This window comes from Podarcis muralis, chromosome 12 (genome assembly GCF_964188315.1).
Source record: "Podarcis muralis chromosome 12, rPodMur119.hap1.1, whole genome shotgun sequence".
Classification (NCBI taxonomy): Eukaryota; Metazoa; Chordata; class Lepidosauria; order Squamata; family Lacertidae; genus Podarcis; species Podarcis muralis.
The window spans coordinates 56353762-56376657 of record NC_135666.1 but is presented as its reverse complement, the minus strand read 5'-3'; the positions used below and the strand labels follow the sequence as shown (position 1 = coordinate 56376657).

The 22896-nt window shown below is 42.9% G+C and overlaps 1 protein-coding gene across 2 annotated transcripts in view; it reads right to left on the bottom strand.

The window, feature by feature from the left end:
* BMPER (BMP binding endothelial regulator) overlaps window positions 1-22896 on the bottom strand; it is a 169237-nt gene that overhangs the window by 56674 nt on the left and 89667 nt on the right. For both annotated transcript variants that reach the window (XM_077916511.1, XM_028750015.2), the window contains 4 exons: window positions 19638-19747; window positions 17510-17650; window positions 14339-14443; window positions 4164-4209 (listed from right to left, as the gene is read on the bottom strand). In XM_077916511.1, coding sequence (XP_077772637.1) covers window positions 4164-4209; window positions 14339-14443; window positions 17510-17650; window positions 19638-19747 — 402 coding nt within the window. The remainder of the gene's footprint in view (window positions 1-4163; window positions 4210-14338; window positions 14444-17509; window positions 17651-19637; window positions 19748-22896) is intronic.

The window sequence follows — 22896 nt, the reverse complement described above, 5'->3', positions numbered from 1 at the left end:
AACACAGAATTAAGTGCATTTGAAGATCCCACTGAAATAGATGGACTTTTAAGCATGCTTAATTCTGTACTGGATTGTAGCCTAGACTCTCAAATAATTACTGCCAGAACTGCTTTAAAAAAACAAAAACTATTTATGATGTCCCAAATGAACTGATTGTATGAATTGGAACGGTGAAGAAATAATTCATAGGAAAGTCCTGGCTTTCGTTTGTCTGATACATTTAACACCAATGAATCACCATAATCAAATTACAAGTGACAGTCTCAAAATCAGAAAAATGGAAGCAATTGAATCAAACTGCTAAAAATTCAATAAGAAAAATCAACAGAAGCAGCACTGAAACCTCAACTCTTCTCAGTCTTTATTACTATACATTCGTACCTCAGAAGTTGAACAGAATCCATTCTGGAAATCCGTTCGACTTCCAAAATGTTTGGAAACCAAGGCGCGGATTCCAACTGGTTTCCAACTGCGCAGGTGCACTGGAAACAATAGTGGAAGCTGCGCAGGACGTTCGGCTTCCAAAACAAAACACGTTCAAAAACCGGACCATCCGCTTCCGGTTTTCGATCGTTCAGAAGCCAGAATGTTCGACTCCCAAGGCGTTCTGGAGCCGAGGTACGACTGTATAGTCCTTTAGTATGGTTTCTGACTGTATAGTCCTTTAGTATGGTTTCTGAGGGCACCTGCCCTCCACCTCCTGATGTTGTTGTTCTGAGGGTTTCATCTGGTCCTCCATCTGGCCACACATTGAGTCCATCTGTCCTAGACATGAAGTGGGCTGAATTACCTCACACCTCACTGTGTGGTGTCCTGTCCTGTGGACCTTTACAGCAAAAGGAAACTTCAGAGTGCAACCAAACTTTCATCAGGGGACGGATGGACAAAGGAATTGGGAAGAAGCAATGCTTAATTTCAAGTGGAAACGATGATTAGGTCCCAATCTTTCTGGGTACAGCCTCTGGGGTTAGGAAGTCTTTCCCTTCATCTCTGGTGTGAAGTGTCTGTCTCCAGTTACTCAGTGCTGAGGGAGCTTAAGCACTCACTGATTTGAAAGAGAGAGTGAATCACATGCTTAATTCTCTCCCCTTCAGATGAATGTGACTTTAAAATGCATGTGTTCAGTTTTGCTGTCAAAATATCCTCTGTGCTCCATTGACTTCACTAAACGAATACCCTTTTCCAGATTTACAAGGCACGGGGCCAAGCTGTATACCAACATATGCACCGACATGCAGTAAACGGCCATTTACTTCACATCCCCAGCACTCACTATCCCGAATCAAGATCATACAGTTTACTTGTCCCTGGACTTGGCAGTCTCAGTTTAGGAGCTCATGATGCGGTGAGTTGATACTCTAAATTACTTAGCTATTGGAAAGAGTTCTGAAGGATTCTTGGACTGTTTTCATGGTATCTAATAACCCACATGCCACAACAGAAAAGAAAGAAATGACCATATTAGGAGGATGGCCCTCTTGCATGCGGGGAGAACTGGAATTCAAGACTCTCGCACAATCTGTGCAAAAGGCAGCGGAGGAACGACGAGCCAGAACACCAGAAGAGTCAAGTTAATTCCAAAGTGTCCAGATGTAACAGACTCTTGAGGCAGGGCTTGCAGCTAATTTACAGCAGCCAAGGAAAATATTATATAAACCATAACTAAGAGGGATTTGGATGCTTTCTGAGTAAAACTATGACATTAAAAAACAGAATGGAGAGTAATTTGTTCACACATACATAACTCAACGGGACTTGGCTTTTCAAAAACCAAAAATGGAACAGAGGAGACAGTTGGCCAAAATGTGAATTAGGCTTCAGCATCAAAGCAAGCTGCAGCTCCTTAAATCAAATGGGGGCAAACATTAATTTGAAAGCTAGGAATATCACAGGCAGAATGAAGCTGAATTGCATTCCTCATGGTGTACAAAAACAACAACCCAGCAACGTGTCTCAACACATTTATACAGGGTGGCTCAAAAGTAGGTATATAGTTGAATCAATGACATTCATCACAACAGATTCTATGAGTATACTTAACTGGCACAAAACATAGTTGGGAAGAATAGGGGAGTCAGATAAAAGGATTACTTTTCTTTACTGATATTGTGAATGAGGACTGCGAACTTGAGTCAAGAACTTTTGGGATAGCATCACACTTGGTGCACATGCAACGCCAGGAATAACTTATACAGTTGTACAAGTATCTTTAAACACCCATGTATACATGTCTGGAATGGCCAAGGCCCCCAGGAACATGTATCCAGAATTTAAAGACTCATATATGTTTTGCTCATGTGCAATTTACATGTTTATTGGGTGAAGATTCATTTCAATTGGGGTTTAGGCCCAGTTTTGGCACAGATACTGCTCTGGTTGCCCTGTGTGATGACTTCTGTTGGGATAGAGGCAAGGGAAACGTGTCCCTCTTAATTCTCCTTGTGAGGCACAAGGTTATCAGAGGTATCTGATGCCAAACCACTAAAACTTTGATTTGTCAACAAGAACACCACAAAACAATAGGATGGAAAAGAAAAATGAATAATAACTAATAATAATAATAATCAACATAGTATTTTTTTGGTTTCTGGTGGGATCCACTGGCTGTAGTTGTTAGTTGTGTGCCATAGGTCAAAGGACCCATTTTCTTTAGGATCTGTTTTGTTTAGGATCCAACTTCCTATTCACCCACCTTGCCTGAGGGCATAACCTGCATAAAACATTATATCTCCTTGTAGTTATTCCAAGTGCTACTTCCCCGAACCACAAGGCTTCTACAGAGAGAGGCAACCCACCATTCTGGAAAGGCCATTTTATTTTGGCACCTTGTCAGGCCTTGCTGACTTCCAAGAATAAGGAGAAGGAGAGTCTTCACCATTCCGTTAGATTAAAAACTCAGTGGTAAAGTTGACTATTGTGTTTTGAACCCTCCAACTGTCACTGGAAAAGCTTGTAGTGATTTCAGTGGGCATCAGCACAGAAACACAAGGCGGTCCATTTTATTTCCCAACGCCTCAGATGAGTCACTTTCCCACAGCTACAAGTACAATTTGTTCCTAATGAAGCAACTGCACCACTTGGCATATCTCTGCTGTTATTTTACAATGATGTGCCCACTGCTTGGTGGTAAAGGCACATTGCCTCTGGTTTCTCACATGCTCAGGGCTCTTGTTTATATAATACACCAGGGAGCATCATGCAACAATTTAAGTTAATTGTTCTTAATTCAACCAAAATTACATACCACCGAGATTTAAAACATAGTTCTTTCAAAATTCAGTTAAAATATTTCAGAAAGAGCAACTCCTATACTCAGTGTTTAATCCCACTGACTTTCCATCTATAAATATTTTCATTATAGCCCAGGAAAACTACAAGCTGCATTAAATTATGTGGGAAATCATTCAGTGAAGTTTCTCTCATTATCATTCTGGTATTTTGCAACGATAAATTGCACTGTACACTGTTTAAATCTATGTCCAATTAATGGACTAGCTGTGATTTAAAGGATAGTCTGGGTGAATATTTTTTAGAAATATTCACCTGCAGTAATTCAAGCCACTGTCAATCATAACCTATTTCCAGGGTGGTGTCCAAGGAATTCTTCCCTTTTCAATGTTTATGGGCTGTTCCCTTTTCCTTTTCTCTTTTGTATATTCTTCTGTACTCCAACATATTTCCCATACACCATATTTTGTTTTTACCAGCCTTCAAATTGTACCTCCGTGCTGCCTTATAAATCACGTTGGAGAGACTTCGCATTTAGCACTTGCTTTCTTTGGAGAAAGTAGACTATTGCCCTTTCCAATAATATACATTCACACCTTCGCAAATGAACCTGGGTCTCTCTCATTTCCCCAGGAATATTTTGAAACATCAAACCCCAATCCAAGAAGTTAGAGTTATTGACTCCTAGTTCCAGACTATTTCTGCAGCGTCTGGGCTTGTTGTCAAGGGTTGTCTTTTGTGAGAAAGCAGACTACTTGCTAATCATCTGGCTATGGTAGCTGTGAAACCAAGGAACTGGTGTCAACCTCTGGCTCAATAGGCTAGGCAAAAATCTCCCAATAATGGCAAATGGACTAGCCAGTTCAAGATAGCAGTTGCTTGTGAAGAGTTCAAAAACTTGTTGAAAAAATGTGAAGAATGAACTTACTCACTTTCAGTGCAAATGGGACAGCATCCTTTTCGGTTGAGGATCTTTCCCTAAATGGGATAAATATAAACAATATTTAATGGCGGAGGGAACACATTTGGAGCAATGGTCACCTTTTGAAAGTATAGAAAAATGTGGAAAGCAGGGAACTTGGTACCTTGACTTCTGCTTCATAAGGTAGGTGGAAAGCCATTCAAAACTTTCCTTCTGCAGCTATGTATCTGTATACAAATCTGCAACCAATCTACTATATATTTTGGAAAGCAATTTGTTTGTCCATTTGTTTGTTGTTGTTCTCTATAAGCTTGGACACCTCTCAAGGTAACGTCTCCAAACTTGGCATGAGGCTTCCCAAGGTGGGGTTGATGTTTGGGTGCTAGGACCATTTTGAATCAAGATGAAAATGTGGCGGTGGTGTGACTATACCCATATTTTGGCATAGGTTTGTCAATATAATTGTTAATTTCAAGATATTGTTGCCAAACCCAGCACAGGATTTCCTGAAATGGGGGTGGCAGACTTCGTCACTGTTTGGCTGTCAGGCTGTTCTGGATCAAGAAGGAAGACTGAAAGATCACTTTGGCACGACTTCACACATTTCTTGACACAGATTCAGCCTCCTTTCGAGACATCAGTGCCAAACTCAAAGCAAAGGTTCTCAAGTTGGGGTGGTGTGGTTTTTTGTTGTTGTTGTTGTTGTTGTTGAAACTACAGGAGCCATTTTGAATCAAGATGGCAGACTGAAATGTAACTTTGGCATGACCTCACCCAAAGGTGCAACTGCCACTCAAGATATTGTTACCAAACTCAGGACAAGGGTTCCCAAGGTGGGGGGTCCTGACCGACATTTGGATGCCAGGTGCCACTCCGAATCAAGTTGACAGACCAAAACATGAGTTTGGTGTGACTTCATCTGATTTTTGGCACAATGGGCCCAAATTCACAAATTACACTATCCATTTTAAAAACACAATTTTTTAATTTTTTGCTTTCTAAAAGGTCATGTCTATTCCTGCACTTTTGGGGGTGTACACTAGATGATCCTCATTTTCATTTCCAAATCTACAATTCTATGGTACTTTTCCCCCCATAATGTCAGTTAACGTCATGCTCATATATATAAATATCAGCTAAGACTATAGTGGCTCCCATATTGGGGTAGTAGAAGCAAAAGTAAACCTGGTTAGTATTGAAAATAATAATAATTCAAAAATACTCAATGACGTATATTCAGATTATTATATACCATACATATTAGGGGCATATTAGTTGCATTGACACATGTTTCTTTAGCATTCAGCACTCAACTAGTGAACAATATACACAGGCTTCAAGGTAACACAGAAGAAAAGCAAAGTTAAACACTTTTGCAAAGAAAAATGGTAAAGGGAAAGACAGATGGCCCAAAGAGGCACATTGACTATTGGTGCTTATCTAAAACATACTCCATGATTGTCACTTAAAAGAAGCGAAATTAGCAGCAATAGCAGCAATGTTCCAGAACTTCCTCCAGCCGCCACCAAGTCAGGACAGGTTGAAGGTGTCTTGAGGTCTATGGAGCACTTCAAGCGTGTTGAAGAAAGTAGCAGGTAAAGAAAAGTCTTTTTGAAGCTGGCTTGCACACTCTTAATATGGTGGGACGTGGGCGGCGCTGTTGGGACACGGGTGGCGCTGTGGGTTAAACCACAGAGCCTAGGACTTGCCGATCAGAAGGTCAGTGGTTCGAATCCCTGCGATGGGGTAAGCTCCCATTGTTTGGTCCCTGCTCCTGCCAACCTAGCGGTTTGAAAGCACGTCAAAGTGCAAGTAGATAAATAGGTGTCGCTCCGGCGGGAAGGTAAACGGCATTTCCGTGCGCTGCTCTGGTTCGCCAGAAGCGGCTTAGTCATGCTGGCCACATGACCCGGAAGCTGTATGCCAGCACCCTCAGTCAGTAAAGCAAGATGAGCGCCGCAACCCCAGAGTCGGCCACGACTGGACCTAATGGTCAGGGGTCCCTTTACCTTTACTTACTTTGTGATACCTATGCCTGGTCAAGCTGGTGTGATATAAACAAAGCGTTTTCCACAATCAAAGCTCTAGCTGTAAGGCTATGTGGAGTGTTGCGTGCCTTATGCTTGCAGGTAAAAATAGAGCAAAGGGTGGAAATTGCAAATCGCGCCATGATCCAACGCTGACAGGTTGAAATTTGAACTACAATAAGAAAGGCCATGGAGAGTTGGCAGAATTTGGAAGTCGCAAAAGAAGTGTGGGGAGGTCTAAAGAACAATGGGGGGTATTGAAGTTTGATGATTAGAATATTGGGGAAAGAGGGGAAAGATCATAGAGCGAGAGGGAGACTCACTCAGACACGTATGAAGACTTTTTAATGCAGGTATTTTGCCACATGGGGTCACCAGCCAATTTCTGCAAGCACAGGGGACTGAAGGGTTTTGGTTTCAGGCAGCCATTTTTGAATGGTAACAATCTCCCCTGTTGTAGAAATTTTTTTTTGTAGCAATCGCTTCCAATTGTTGAATGGAAGCCTCATGAGCATTTCCTTCGCTTTTTATTTTTTAAAAAACTAACAAACCTGAGTTGTATCATTTCTTTTTGTGTGGTCTGGATTCTGTGTCAGTGCTTATAGTGAAACAGATGGAACTTGACCACCTTAATTGAAGCTAAGTCACTTCCTGGATCCAATTTGCCTATAATGTCTTTTAAAAACTGATGTTTTAGAGTCTAATCCAGAAAGGGGGGGAAAGAACCTAACTCCATCACCAGAGGCTGTGAACACACTATACCTTTAAAGCAAATCTGAAGCACATTTTCCCCCCTCAAAGAATTCTGGGCAAGGTAGTTTGCTTGCAGTTTCGGTGTATGTTTTGAGGGTAGAAGACGTTTTCCTGTACTCCTGGCTTAGTGGAGAGTCAAATGCCATTTTAATCTCATCTGAATCTGTAAATTATTCCTGCGTTTTGAATAAAGACAAGGCTCAGTTCTTTATTTGATATGCTGAAGAGGCCAGACCTTTGTAACAACTTCTGGCAGGAGTAGCAGCGGCTAAAATTAAAAAAAACCCCACACATGTGGTGTGGTGGTTTTTTGTTTTTTAAGCTCCAGTAAAAATCTTTATTAAAAAAGTAGCTTAATTAATTTCATTGGAATTAGCTTGAACGGAGAAGATTCAAAGCGCTCCTTTGTGTATCTCCAGGGGCTTGGGCAGGTCCAGTGGGATTTTTGACTTTTTCTCTTCATAAAGCATGCTCCTTATGCCATACCTAAAAAGGCTTCTCAAAACTACCTTGGTTTTACAAGTGATTCACCATGTGGCTTAAGCACCAAAAGGCCAAAGCCTCTCTGGGTGCATGGAACTACCGGCAGTTGTGCTGATCTTCGGATCCCAGCCTATGAGTCTAATTAAGAAGTCAACCTTTGGTGGCTTGATGGCTGTGCAAACCGGAGGTTGCAATTTGTTTTGCTCCAACAAGTCATCATCAGTAAGTCAAGAACAACCACTGGCTATATATTGTGGTTTGCTGAGAACTATACAAACCACAGAGCCTAGGACTTGCTGATCAGAAGGTAGGTGGTTCGAATCCCTGCGATGGGGTGAGCTCCCATTGCTCGGTCCCTACTCCTGCCAACCTAGCAGTTCAAAAGCACATCAAAGTGCAAGTAGATAAATAGGTACAGTGGTGCCTCGCAAGACGAAAAGAATCCGTTCCGCGATTCTCTTCGTCTAGCGGTTTTTTCGTCTTGCGAAGCAACCCCATTAGCGGCTAAAAGGATTAGCGCTATTAGCGATTTAGCGGCTTAGCGGCTATTAAAGGATTAGCGGCTAAGCTGCTAAAAGGGTATTAGTGGCTTAGCGGCTTTGAAAAGGGGGGGGAGCGGGGGGGGAAATGGCGAGACTCGCAAGATGTTTTCGTCTTGCGAAGCAAGCCCATAGGGAAATTCGTCTTGCGAAGCGCATCGCAAATGGAAAACCCTTTCGTCTAGCGGGTTTTCCGTCTTGCGAGGCATTCGTTTTGCGGGGCGCCACTGTACTGCTCCAGCGGGAAGATAAATGACATTTCCGTGCGCTGCTCTGGTTCGCCAGAAGTGGCTTAGTCATGCTGGCCACATGACCCGGAAGCTGTATGCCGGCTCCCTTGACCAATAAAGCGAGATGAGCGCCGCAACCCCAGAGTCGGCCACGACTGGACCTAATGGTCAGGGGTCCCTTTACCTTTACACAAAACAGAACCCTTGATTTGGGCATAATACTAAGCCAGAGAGCATGATCTCTTTTCTCCACGCACAAGTGGGAAGGAATGAAGCAATCCAGAAGGACACCAGGGTTAGCCATTAACTAGGGTTTATGTGGCACATGAAGGAGGCATCTGCAGCAGAGAGAGAGAGAGAGAGAGAGAGAGAGAGAGAGAGAGAGAGAGAGAGAAAGAAAGAAAGAAAGAAAGAAAGAAAGAAAGAAATATTTCTCTCTTTGTAGCTACTGTCTGATCCTGTCAACTGGAGATGTTAGGAATTGGACCTAGAAATGCAGCTATGTTCCAGTGACTCCCAATTTCCTTAGATGGGACAATTTCTTTACACACACACACTTTAGATGGGCTGCCCTATAACAGAAGTTTTGTGGATAGCATACAAGATGGAAAAGAACCTTGTTTTAAATAAAAAACCCAATTACAATAAAACTACTATAAAATGTATCAAATAAAACATAATTATAGTATCAAAAAGACCACTTTTAAAACAGAGAGTAGAGGAACATATCCCTTTGGTATTAAATCAATTAAAAACACAAAGCAGAGCAATAAAAATTCACAGAGCTAAAACTGCCCTAAACCACCACTTAAATTAAAAAGCCTGGAGGAACAGAGAAATATTTGCCTGGTGCTGAAAAGACATGATTACAATTGGCAGCAGGCGGACCTCACTGAGGGGGCCTTTCCCACACAGTCCTCCGCCATGATGCCTGATTTGGCAGAGGCACTTGCAGAAAGGGCCTCGGATGCTGACCTCAAGGAACAGGTGTGGGAAGAGACTATCCTTCAAGCATCAAGGTCCCAAGTAGCAAAAGCTGGTAAAGGTCAAATACAGCACTAAGATATGCCAGGCTGATCTCTGACCGGAAGCCTTACCTTTGCACCTAAGCACATTACCCCTTGGCCATCCTTGTGTTGTTCTTCTAAGCGGTGCAGAATATTTTTATTATCCACCTCCCTCCCTGGATTTCTAATCAAATACAGTGGTGCCCCGCAAGACGAATGCCTTGCAAGACGAAAAACCTGCTAGACGAAAGGGTTTTCCGTTTTTTTGAGTCGTTCCGCAAGACGAATTTCCCTATGGGCTTGCTTCGCAAGACGAAACGTCTTGCGAGTTCTTGCAAGTTTGTTTCCTTTTTCTTAAAGCCGCTAAGCCGTTAATAGCCGCTAAGCCGTTAATAGCCGCTAAGCCTCTAATAGCCGTGCTTCGCAAGGCAAAAAAAAACCGCAAAACGAAGAGACTCGCGGAACGGATTAATTTCGTCTTGCGAGGCACCACTGTACTGGCAAATTCTCCTCTTCACTTGTAAGATGACCAGCTTAGCACACAGCACATCACTGTAATCACCACTAGTGTGCTGAGTTGTAAAGATGTAATACATTCTGCACCTGCTCATAAGCACATCCTTCTACATTACCATGTTATTTATTTTCCAGGGCTGAGCCTTGGTTTTGAAACCCTTTGTGTTAAAAACCTGCCTTCAAAGCCACTGTGATATAGCAGCTAGAGGGCTGGCCTTATCACAACTCAACCATAAAGTCTGGTGACCTTGGATCTTAAGTCATCCGCTCTCTCAGCCCAACCTACTCCGCAAGTTTGTTGTGGAGGCACCACCCTGAAGGAAAAGCAGACGATGGGAAAGCTATTATAAAAGTAGGAATATAAGGAGGGCTACATAATGTTGACACCAACTCATAATCTGGTGCCCAAGAAAAGCAGCCAAGGTGCTGTCATTTTGCAGAGTTGCTTCCTTCAGTATAAAGCACCTGTTGTAATAAATCACCTTCATGTCCTTTTAACGGGGGTGCTACAACGCACTCCCCCCCTCCAATCACCGTATCCGCAGGGGAAGGTTTTAACTGGGCAAACTAGACTAGCACGGCTGGGAGGTACGTAGCTGAAAAAATGCCTCTCCGTTGCACTGGATAGTCTTACCTCAGTGTTTTCATAAAAGGGCTGCAGCCATCAAGGAAACTGCAAGTGGAAGGAATTCAAGCAAAATTAGGGTATGCCAGCCAACCTGCTATGGCTGGTTACCTGAGCCACCATGCTGGCACAGGAGTCTGTTTTTGTCTTGTCGAATAAGGAAGCCCATTATTACTAACATGTGCTGCTAGAGTTCGTTAGCACTGAAGGCTCCCTTAGGAGCGGCCTGTGAGATGCAATTCCAATTTTGCCCATGAATATTTATAAGCAGACCACATTTGAGAATCTGTGAATTTTGTAGGATATTTTATTCTTCCCCTCGTTTTATGAGAGTCTCAGTTTTATATCAAGCGCTATCCTTTTATTTTTCGTATTCTTTTGAAAAGACAGAACTAATTAGGGTTTCTTTCTTTCTTTCTTTCTTGGTGGTGGTGGTGTTCCATTGTGCAACAGCAGCAGCTGCTGTTGTTTTGTACCTCATTTGGCACTGGAGTACGACCAGCAACTTTTCTTTCTGTTTGTAAGAATAGCAGATGTGTACGAAAAAATTCAATACTGTCCACATTAGGCATGGGACACAGGCCCCAGAGTAAATCCGAAGCCCAAATTCGTAGGCTCAAAATGTATCCACAGAATAAATCTCTCCAAAGATTGTCATACAACACAAACTAAGCCTTGAGTTGCCGCTGAATGCAAAGGACGATTTATAGGATTTTGGTGACCTGTTTTCAGGTCCGTATCAGACATCTGGCTACCAGCCTGGTTATCCAAAGTGGGTCCAGAAAGAGGCTGAAATGGCTCAGCCTTCTAGCAGGTCATTCAGATATCAAATTACTGGGCCCATAACCCTAGGGACTTCCACTTTTGCTGTACCTCTCCTAACATGGGTCATGCCTTCCCCACAGAGTCCAAAAAGGAAGAAGCACAGCAGTCTAGGCCTGGGGAGACTTCTGTTCATCTTGCACAAGTGTGGGAGTTTCCAAGTGCTCCTTGCACACTCCCCCTTTCTGGCATGTACACTGGATGACCCCTGACCCTGGCTACTAAAATAGCACAGAGCAGAGTTGGGCCCCTATACAGACAACGGGCTCAAAGTCCTCTGGACACCAGTGCATCCAATGGCCCAATGAACATTGGAAGCTGCCTTACAATGTGTGAGTATTTCTTTTTTCTTTTTTTAATAATTTTTATTAACCGGCCAATCAAATCAAATTAAATCACATCACATAAATTCCGAATTACAAAGCCGAATTTTAAATTGGGGGGACCCATATTTCAAGATCCGAAGGGGGAGTCTGATCATCTTTTTGCTACTGCATTAATGTCCAAATCAGACCAAATCAGTCCAAACAGAGTTCATAATTCTATCCAGTCTTATATTGCTGTTTCCACATCACATCTTGTTCATATATTTTCTCTTTTTTCTTTATGATCTCTTCTGATAGTCTCCTTAAGCCGATAAACACCAATATTAATCCTGTGTGAGTATTTCTTACACAGAATGGCAGCAGGTCTCTGGGTTTCAGACAGAGGATGTTCCATTTCTAATGGGAGATTCCAGGTATTGAGCTTGAAACTGTCTACATGCAAGGCGTGTGCTCTGCCACTCTACCAAGGCCCTTCTCCACAACCATCATCGGGATACAGAAGGCCTACTTGCTCTAATTTGGAATTGAGTCATTATTAATCCAGGAAAAAGGGGATGGGGTACTCAGAAAAATTACATGTTGTACCTAAATTAGGAGACGTATTAACAGACATGTGTTGTTTCTCAACACTTTTAAAGAAAACTCGCAGCAAAGTTAATGGAGCTATCATCATTTTCAGGAAGCTATCAGCAAGCCTGGGGAGACCGCAGGAGTTCCCGCAGGGCTCCCCACGCTGTGGATGTCTCCCCGGCACGAGGGGCGCTCTGCTTCAGGGCGCCTCGCGCGCCAGGCGGCAAGCTGCTGTCCGCAGCGTGGGGAGCCCTGCGGGAACTCCCGCGGTCTCCCCAGGCTTGCTGATAGCTTCCTGAAGCCTGGAGAGCGAGAGGGGTCGGTGCGCACCGCCCCTCTCGCTCTCCAGGCTTCAGCGAAAGCCTGCATTCGCCCCATAGGACGCACACAGATTTCCCCTTCATTTTTGGAGGGGAAAAAGTGCGTCCTATAGGGCGAAAAATACGGTAATAATAATAACAACTTAATTTTAACAATTCTGGTGAATCGACAGGACCAGGGTAGCATGGCAGCAAAACACAGTGTCCCAAACTGCCTTGTACAATGAACATTATCACTGGGGTGTGCATTGTGAAATTACTAGTAACACATTCATTATGAACCACAGTGCCAACTGATTCTGCATAAAATTAGGCTCTCGTTTTCATTTTTTCCCCATTCATGAAATGCATTCAAATGTAATGTTATAGCTTCAACCCGCATCTCTCAAAACATAAAGATTAGTATTAGATTACTTAATCAGCCTTAACTCAAAATCAACAGGAAGTGATTTTTTTTTTGTTGGGAAGTAATATGAGGCTACTTCAGATGATGAAGTCCATTATGGCTGATGACATGATGCTTTTATGATTCATGGCTCTAAAGAACTCTCTCTGAAAATACTGTGAAACAGCCTATCCATTAGTTTTTGTAAGACCACGCCTCGCTTTCTTGAGCAGAGAATAAGATACATGAGACACAAGCAGATAACCGTGGACACTGAAGTATAACAGAGTTCCCAAGAGTGTTAGAGGTACAAAGTAATATACTTTCCCTTTTGTAATTCCTTATGGGAGGGGTGCCAGATAAGGTGCTTTTGAGATGTTTCTGAAGTGATTCTAATCTAGCAGGATTTCATTACTCTGCTTCAGTAACATCTACATGGCAAGACCATAGTTAAGTACCACATTCTTGATGTACGAATGTGCTTAGGCTCACACTTGCTCATCTTCACAGAGTAGAGGTATCCTGAAACTCACACGTACACATCTGCAGATAGTTGCTGCAGCTCTGGGATCTCTAAAACTCTCTAAAATCTCTCAAGAAATCTCTTTAACAGAAGGAAGCAATTGCAGGCAGCACTGAATTACGTTTTTGTGTTTTTGTTTGTGGAAGTCTTCTAATGATATTTTATACAGTATCAGCATTTGCCACACAACTGTGGGCAAATGAAGAAGAAGAGTTTGGATTTGAAATCCCGCTTTATCACTACCCGAAGGAGTCTCAAAACGGCTAACATTCTCCTTTCCCTTCCTCCCCCACAACAAACACTCTGTGAGGTGAGTGAGGCTGAGAGACTTCAGAGAAGTGTGACTAGCCCAAGGTCACCCAGCAGCTGCATGTGGAGGAGCGGGGAATCGAACCCGGTTCACCAGATTACGAGTCTACCGCTCTTAACCACTACACCACACTGGCTCCCAATGTGCTACTTTCTCCTTGCAAACACAGATGAATGCAAAGCTGAGGACATCAGTTTGTGGGACAGTCAACAGCAACGCCAAATTTGTCTACTAACCCTATATAAAGACTATGCAAATGTATTTACCACTTTATTTACCTACACCCACCTGTAGGAGCAGCTTAGCAACGTACACTGAAATCCTTAGCACACTTGCATGCCAGCAAATTCCACTGAAATACTAAGGCATACTTCCAAGTAAGTAAATTTAGCCAGCTCCAAACATTTTAAACAGATACTCATTAAGCAAATCACCATGCCTATGGCACAAGACACCCAATGAAGGCAAGTAAAACGAGAGATCTATATATATACTGAGCATGAAAGGAAAGAGCACTAGTTGATGTAAAACTGGGATTAGAAGTCACTGAATCAGAAAGAAATGTCTGGGGCAGAGCAGAAGAAACAGGGGGAAACGTGCTGTCCTGTCCTGAATATTTCACTCTGCCCCAGGACTTGGAGTCTCATTCTGGTTCTCCTTTTCCCAAGTCTGCGTAAACCAAGCCTGCCAAAGTTTCTACTGAAAAGCTCTATCAATTTATAAACAGGAGGAAAAGGACACACACTCACATGAGGGCAGCTGCTGACTGGAATGCACTGCTTCTTGCGACACTCAGTCTTGCCTTTCACACAAGCACAGATGGTGCAGTTAACGGAGGACCACATCTCTCCATCCTGCAGGAGTGAGAACATGATACAGCCATCAGCTGGGGCAGCAGAAGGAAGCAGTTCCAGTAATGCATCATCCTGTTATACAAGGAAAAAGCAACACTCTCCCTGTTGGGGAGTTATGTCATTGTTTAGTCTAAATCACTTCTGAGATGTCCATCTCCACCCAGTTGGATTAAGGATGGAAGCTCATCAGGGATGGTTTTTCACTCTGATCCTTCCAGATAGAGGAGCTTTACTGTACGCTTAATGAAGACGTGTCAGAATTTTCTAGCAACATCCTGATTAGTTGCCTTTTCTCCTGAAAAACATTCGAGTTGTGATCACACAGTATCATGAACATCTCATTTGGGATGACATAATTATAAAAATTTGATTCAACATAGCCACTGTGATTGGCATGTTTAAGTTACCGCGCGTGAAAGTATTTGATAAAGATGTCAGGACACTGGAAATTTATTCCCAGATGTGGCATCGTTCTCCTTCAGCCCAGGAATGTACTTAATACTGAACTCAGATTTGGATTACTTACAGTGCAAAGGCAGACATCTGATCCACTAAACATCTGAAAATGCTTATAACAGATAGAGAACAAAAATTACCCAAGAATTCTAGCAGGTACAGAGCTCTGTGACTCCCAAGTGCTGCTTCAGAAATGCCCTGGCTTCCTTCCTTATGGACTGCTTGGGCCAAATGCAGTTCTTAAAGCATTATTTTACCCATCAGAGGTCCAGCCACTCTTCCTTTTCTATCCAATTTACAGAAGCCTTCGATTTATTGGAAGGAAATGAAGGTGGGGCAGATAGTAACAGAGAGAAAAGATGTGTGCTGTGGATCAGTGTGATGCAGAACACAATAAAAATGTGAGGAACCCATTTATTTATTTATTATCAAATGCTGACAGCCTCTATGAGCCACAGGTGAGAGCAGGGTGCACTGTGGGTAATCTGTCTCAAGATAATGACCGAGTACCTGACACAGGGCACAGTCCTCTGGGATTTCACAAATTCTCTTGCAAAGTACTCATTCACTTTATTTGTGGTTTTCAGAAGACCATTTCCCAGTCAACTATTTCCCATGAGTCATTTTTCTCCCTCTGCTACTCTACATAATATTTTAATAATATGAAGAAGAGAGACACTTGAGGAATTCAATTTATGTGAATTCTGATGTGAGCTGACCTGATCTGCACTCTTTAGACTAACGTGTGGATCAGAAAATAATCGGATTTTACACTTTTCTGAACTTTACGGTGCCTTTCTTGGCTTTAAAATGATCCCCCTCAGATTGCTCAGTTTATAACCCCAGTTTTCAAAACTGAGGCAATAAACCAAGAAGTAGTGGACATATGGGGAAAAAAAATATTAACAGATCTCAACAGACCAAAGAATGTATTAAAGGAAAAACAAAATAAAGGCTATTTTCCACAAAACACAATGTCTATGGAACTACAAGAAACAGAGACAACTAACTGTATAATAGTTCAACCCTATACATATTTACTTAGAAATAAGTCTTATTATGCTCCATGGGCCTCTCTCCCTAGAAAGTGAATACAGCCTTAGAAAATAAGAATGATTGTACACATTGACTATGCCACTGTAAGAGGCTGGACAGTCATTGTCTGCTGTTATAATTCTGATATTTTGTTCTGTGGAATACTAGTCTGGATCCCAAGATCAGAATTTTCTGCACCTGGAAGTGGTTTTTAGACATGAGTTTCTGGAACAGCAGTCCTACCAAACCCCAGACTTCAAATGCCTATTCTGAAACTGAGGTGTGTTTCAAAAGCAGTGTATGGCTTGGGCACTTGGGTTTACAGAAAAAGGTCAATCCTCTGTATGCTCCTTTGAGTACAAGTCAATATGATAATCATAAGGAGTCGTGTGTTCGTGTGTGTGTGTGTGTGTGTGTGTGTGTGTGTGTAAGAGAGAATGCATGTAAGTAAAGAAAGAGACAATTGGCTGGTGGCACAATGGTTTTTCTGTGTGTAAGCACCAACTGAGTGAATGAAGAGTAGTTCCTTTCAATTGACTGTAAACTGGGTTTCCAGGACCTAAGTACAGTCCAGCTTTGTGCAATGTGTGTGTGGGGGGGGGGATGCAAATTAATGAAAAGCAGCATTGGCTGAGTAAATACTATGTGCATAAGGGATTTAACTTTTCATCTGATCCCTGGATCTCTCAACACACAGATGGTCGACACAGTGTCAGAAATCAGTTCCAACAGAGGGGGGGGGGGGGGGAGAGAGAAATTCTGCATGGCTTGAAAAAAACAAGCAGGCACCCAATATTATGGGAAGTGTTTTGGGAGGGAATCCCCAATGACCCTGGGTAGAAGGAGGGCAGGAGTAGATTAATACCGCATGCCTTCCCAACTCATGAAGCACTGTCTGTATCTATAGCGGTGTAAATCCAGAAAGGTGAATTCAGCTCCTATTGGCTCACCTGCGGGTGGGAGAAGAGGTTCCATTTTGGCTTTGTCTATTCAGCCATGCTCTCTACAGGCCACAGAGAAATACTGTATTTTTTGCTCTATAAGACTCACTTTTTCCCTCCTAAAAAGTAAGGGGAAATGTGTGTCCGTCTTATGGAGCGAATGCAGGCTGCGCAGCTATCCCAGAAGCCGGAACAGCAAGAGGGATTGCTGCTTTCACTGCGCAGCGATCCCTCTTGCTGTTCTGGCTTCTGAAATTCAGAATATATTTTTTCTTGTTTTCCTCCTCCAAAAACTGGGTGCGTCTTGTGGTCTGGTGCGTCTTATAGAGCGAAAAATGCGGTACCTTTACTATAGCTATTGGGATGTGCTAAGGAAACTGAATCACATCATTATAATGCATTTTATAGCACAGGGAAGCAGCACTGCTGTCTGCCTAGGCAGAAAGGAGTCAGTTTACCAGACTGCAGAAAGCTAATCTTTTTTCTGTTTTATTTTAATTCCTTGTGTGGGAGCCTCTCTGCACTACTAAAAGATAAAACCACTGCTCTGGATTCATTGCAACCTGATGATTACTCAAGTGTTGCAATGACACCCGCGTGGGGGGCAGTTTCTTTTTCAAAAAAGGGCATTTACCCGGAAGATCTTGTTGCCAAACTTGCACACTTTCGTTTTCTCTGGGGACATGTACGAGACACACTCCTTGCAGCACTGCTCTTTGCCTTTAATGCAATCTCCAGGAGGTGAGCATTTCTTCTTACACACCACAGTGGAATCCTACATGGAAAGAGGAAGGGAGGGAGAGAGGTTGCAGATAAGAGGATGAAGAGGATAACATTCCCTCCTCAATTAGTGACTACTGGATACATGAAGTGGTTGCTAAACTGATGCCGCTTATGGAGACAATGGAAGCTACTGTAACACAATAAGAAGAAGAAGAAGAAGAGTTTGGATTTGATAGCCCGCCTTTCACTCCCTTTAAGGAGTCTCAAAGCGGCTAACATTCTCCTTTCCCTTCCTCCCCCACAACAAACACTCTGTGAGGTGAGTGGGGCTGAGAGACTTCAAAGAAGCGTGACTGGCCCAAGGTCACCCAGCAGCTGCATGTGGAGGAGCGGAGACGCGAACCCGGTTCCCCAGATTATGAGACTACCGCTCTTAACCACTACACCACACTGGCTCTCCAGAGCTGGAAAAGAGGTGTCCTGATGGTACTGGGATATTGCAGCAGGACATAGCCCCCTGTCACACATTGAAAGTGGTGAAGAAATTCATGACAGAGCAGCAAATATAGGTACTTGATTGGCCAGGGAATTCCCCAGATGTAAATCCCATTGAGAATTTGTGGGCTACAGTGGTACCTCTGGTGATGAACTTAATTCGTTCCAGAGGTGCGTTCTTAAGCTCCAACCGTTCTTATCCTGAGACGCGCTTTTGCTAATGGGGCATTCTGCTGCACGCGCCCCTCCAGCACACAATTTCCATTCGCATCCTGGGGCAAAGTTTGCATCCCGGAGCAGCTACTTCCAGGTTAGTGGAGCTTGTAACCTGAAGCATTCGTAACCAGAAGCGTTTGTAACCAGTGGTACCAATGTATTTGCAAAAGTCGCCTCTGTGCTGTAGACTGTACGACTATGGAGAAGCTCATTCAGGCGCTGATTCAAGTGTGGTACAGGGATCCGAAAATCAACAGTGACTGTTCGAAACTAGTAGACTCCATGCCAAACCGTGTTCAAATGCTGCTTAAAAATAGCGGAGGTCATATCCGCTACTAATGTATGTATATGTGAGTTTTGTACAATAAACTACATTATTTATTTCAATTAATTTGCACAAGGGTGCGCGCGCGCGCGCACACACACACACACACACACACAAACACAATTTCTATACCACCCTTCATCCAAGGATCACAGAGTGATTTACATAAGAACACAAAAATACATAACATAGTGTTAGGGTTCCAAGGGGTGGCTCGAGAGCAAGCAGGCAAATGCCTCCCTCCTTGGCTGTGAAGTCTTGCTTTTGATGCCAAAATAAACTTTATCTGTCCAGAGCGCCACTCTCCCGTGGCTGGCTCATTCACTGACAGAATCCGTGAGTGGGCGGTCCTTAAACCTTCCCCAGCAGAGTAGTTTCTTGACGCCCAGTCTGCGCCTCCCCTCTCGGCGTGGAAGCTTACTGCGCAAGGAGGGCGTGGGTAACGGAGGACCTCTCTCCTCCCTGCTTTGCCCAGGCAAGGTGTCCTGGCAATGCCTCGCCTCCTCCGAGCCCTGAAGCTCCTCTCCACTGGAGGTGTGGTTACTCTCCTCCGCTGAGGAGGAGCTGCTTCCCAAAATCTTTCGGGGCTCTCTGTAATCCATCCAGCTTTTCCCCTCTCCCTCCTGAACCAATGGCAGTTCCCTGACGCATAGTAACAAACAAAAACAGTACCCCACCCCCAGCTTAAAAGACCATAAATGGTTCAATTAGACAAAGACCTGGGAGAAGAGGGATGCTTTTGCCTGGTGCCTAAAGATATATAACAAAGGCACCAGGTGAGTCTCCTTGGGAAGAGCATTGCACAAATGGGGAGCCCGTTCTCCTGTTGCCACCTTCCGGGCCTCACACGGACGAGACACAAGAAGGAGGGCCTCAGATGGTGTTACTTTACTAAGAGATGCATCTGAAAGTCAACGGGAGCAAGCACTGTAGCCCCCAAACTATAAAGGTATCACTGCTGTACCATGAAAATGACATGAAGAAGGGTTTACTACCTACTCACCCTGCAGGTACACTTAGTACAATTGTCGTATGCAAAAGAGGCTCCGTTGTCATAAACATCGCTGTGGAAGAGGCAGCTTCCAAATGGGAGATCAAACACTTTCCTCTGCCCTGGGAAATACAAACAACAGGGAAAAGAATGTGATTTAAAGGGAGCTGCTGCATCGTCAACAAAGATAGCTATGGCTCATCTGCAAACTATTATTGACTGGGTTGTTCTGTTTTAATCCATTTATACAGGATTTGTTTTTTATCCTTTTTTATACTGTTTTGAAGAAACTACTGATTACCTGCGGCAAAGACAGGGGACTATAAAACGACGTTGGCAAATCTCTATAAAACTTGTGGAGTGGAGGGATTCTAAACTACTTATTTGTAACAGCTTGCCTTGACACTAGACTTCTAGGTTCAATGAGGAAAATTGTTGATTCGATGTGAATGATTTTTGGAATAGAGGGAACTGAATTTTTGTACATTTGCTAATTAGCAGGTCAGAGTATTGCTCTGTTTATTATCTGAGTATTGTTAATATTGTTCACTACTATTTACATGGCTAGTATGTATTTTTCCATGGATGTTATATCAAATATTAATGTATTAGATGATTCCCCCTCTTCTTCCCTATGGTATTATGTACTGTATATTTTTCTTTGCTGGGTCACTTGGAGACCTTCGGGTGACAAGGGACTAAAAAGTTTAAATAAATAAATAAATGTATGGATAAATGATAATCACATAAGACTATTGATCCATCTAGCCCATGGCCACTGGCACTTCTGAGGGTCAGGTAGAGGGTTTCCCTAGCCCTGCTGCCAGAGATCTATTTGAAAAATAATAGTAAACTCAATTATCTGGGTACCAGTCCTCATGTGGCCAAAATGGCACCGCCCACAAGAAAGAGACATCAATAAGCTTGGTGAAACCCCAAGGTTTAAAGAACCACAATTTATTTATATTTTTTTTGGGGGGGGACAGCTAATGTGGGGAACCCAAACTGACTTTTGAAGATGAATATGGGAAACCAGAAGGGAGGGTTAGTGGAATGGAATATCTAGGACAGGAACACTACACACTGCAACATTTAGCTGCAGGTCTCACTTTAATTAACTAATTGACCAACTAACACATTTATGGACTGCTTCACAGCCTGCAACCAAAGGAAGCAGTGTACAAGAAGATAAAAAATTAGATAAAGTACAACCCCCCCCCCACAAGTTCTAAAAACAATTAAAAACATCTCTACAAACACTAAATGCAATAAAACGATTTCTACAAATGTACGATTAATATCCCATAAAAACAAAAAATGTATTGCAACAGTGGAGTTGCCTTAGTTTAGGAGAAGCCAAGAACTGGACCTGGGTTTTATACACACAAAGCCCATGTTTTATGGCTTGACCTAACTTTAAAATGTGCTTCTATGCTCTTTACTAAGAATTTTGTTTTGTTTCACGAAGATGTAAAACTCTAAGGTCATACAAGACAACCCTCGAGTCCCTCATATCTGATTGCCCTCATACTTGTCACCATTTTTGACAAGTACTGCCATTTCAGGACTGAAGTACAGACAGATACAGACAACATTGTAATGTAGATTTATCCCCATTTTACAGCTTGAGGAAAGAAGGCAAAGTGACTACAGCTTCCCCAAGGGTTCAGTTACACCCATGCTAACAAACTACCTGGAAATAAACTTTTAAATGGCTGGGCTTTCTAGAGATGATTAGCATGCACAACTATACTGTACCAATAAGTATTTTTTGCTTTCAAAAGTTTCATTTCAAAATTAAGAGCTCACTCTGGACTCTATGATTTTGTCATGTTTAAAGCAGACACGCTGATACCAGTAGGATTTAAATCGGTCATGACTTAAGCCCCATTTATACCCGTGGGTCTACTCTGCACGTGATGGGAAGTCTGGATTCAACCCTCTATTGGGATTATGAATAAAATCATATAATTCCTCGGTGAATGATTACTCTGACCTAATTATTGGAGGGGTTGTTGTAAAGATTGTTAAGGGTTTGGATAGCAGTACTAACATAACACAACAGGCCAGCAGCCTTTACAGGTTGTCTTGTAAGAAAACCATCACAACACAGCAGATGTGTTGGAGAGGATTTAGATATAACTATGTATGTAATATCTGGAAACAATTGAGAGGAGACACATTTGCTTGCCACCTCAAAACTTGTTCTCCCTCACACCTGTTTTCCAGATTTCATCCCCATCCTACTGCCTCACACAAGCCCACAAACACATCTGCTCTATTGCATTGGAATGGAAAAGAGAATTGGCTGCAGTATGAAAAATCTCTGGGGACAGGAACACTTGCCTCTCTTCTAAGAATCTGGAGGCAAAGTCTGAGGAAGGTGCAAAGGATCTTCCACAATGAGCTAGAAGAAGAAGATTCCTGTTGGATTAGACCAAAGGCCCATCTCAGTGGCCAACCAGATGTTTCTGGGAAGGCCAGAGGCAGGACTTGAGGGCATTAGTCTTTCTCCACAGTTGTTAACGAGCAACTCGTATCCAGAGGCTCACTGCCTCCGAATTTGGAGGCAGTGTCCAGCCATTATGACTAGTGCCCACTGATAGCTTCATCCTCCATTTTTTCTGATCCACTTTCAAATCCATCTCAACTGGTGGCAGTCACCACATCTTGTGGCAGCAAATCCCATTAACTCTGTGCTTCCTTTTTCCTGACTGCAGACTGTTCTCTGAGCCAACTCCTAATGAAACCCAGAGTAGGCAGGCATCTCCCGGTTGGTCCTCTCTTGGCCACATGAGAAGAGAAGCAAAGAGAAGAGAAGATGGTGGTGCTAGAATAAAACTCATCCTAAATATTGTATTGAGGTGTTCACGTGAAAAATTGAAGGGGCTTAGTCTGAGAAGCTGAGGGTTCACGTCTGATTAAACTTTTAGGTATGCTATCATGGACTAAAAGGTTAGGGAACCCTCTCGCTTAAAACTACATCTTTTAGAATCAACACCACATCCCACGGAGCTTTGACAGACCACTCAGAGCTTCTTGGGAAAAGAGGCCCTCTCATTTTCGGTGCCATGGAACATTCTTCAACACTGAAGAGAATGGAAACAACCCTGGATGTGCAAAGTTCTTATATGTATATTACAGCACTTATATTCATGCTGGAGCTAATATATTTCAGCACTTGAGTCTGTGTGCTTGGTATAAGACAATTGCCCTGTCAGAGTCTGGTTTATAGTATATTTGTCACATTTTGGTTTGGAGTCAGTGTGTC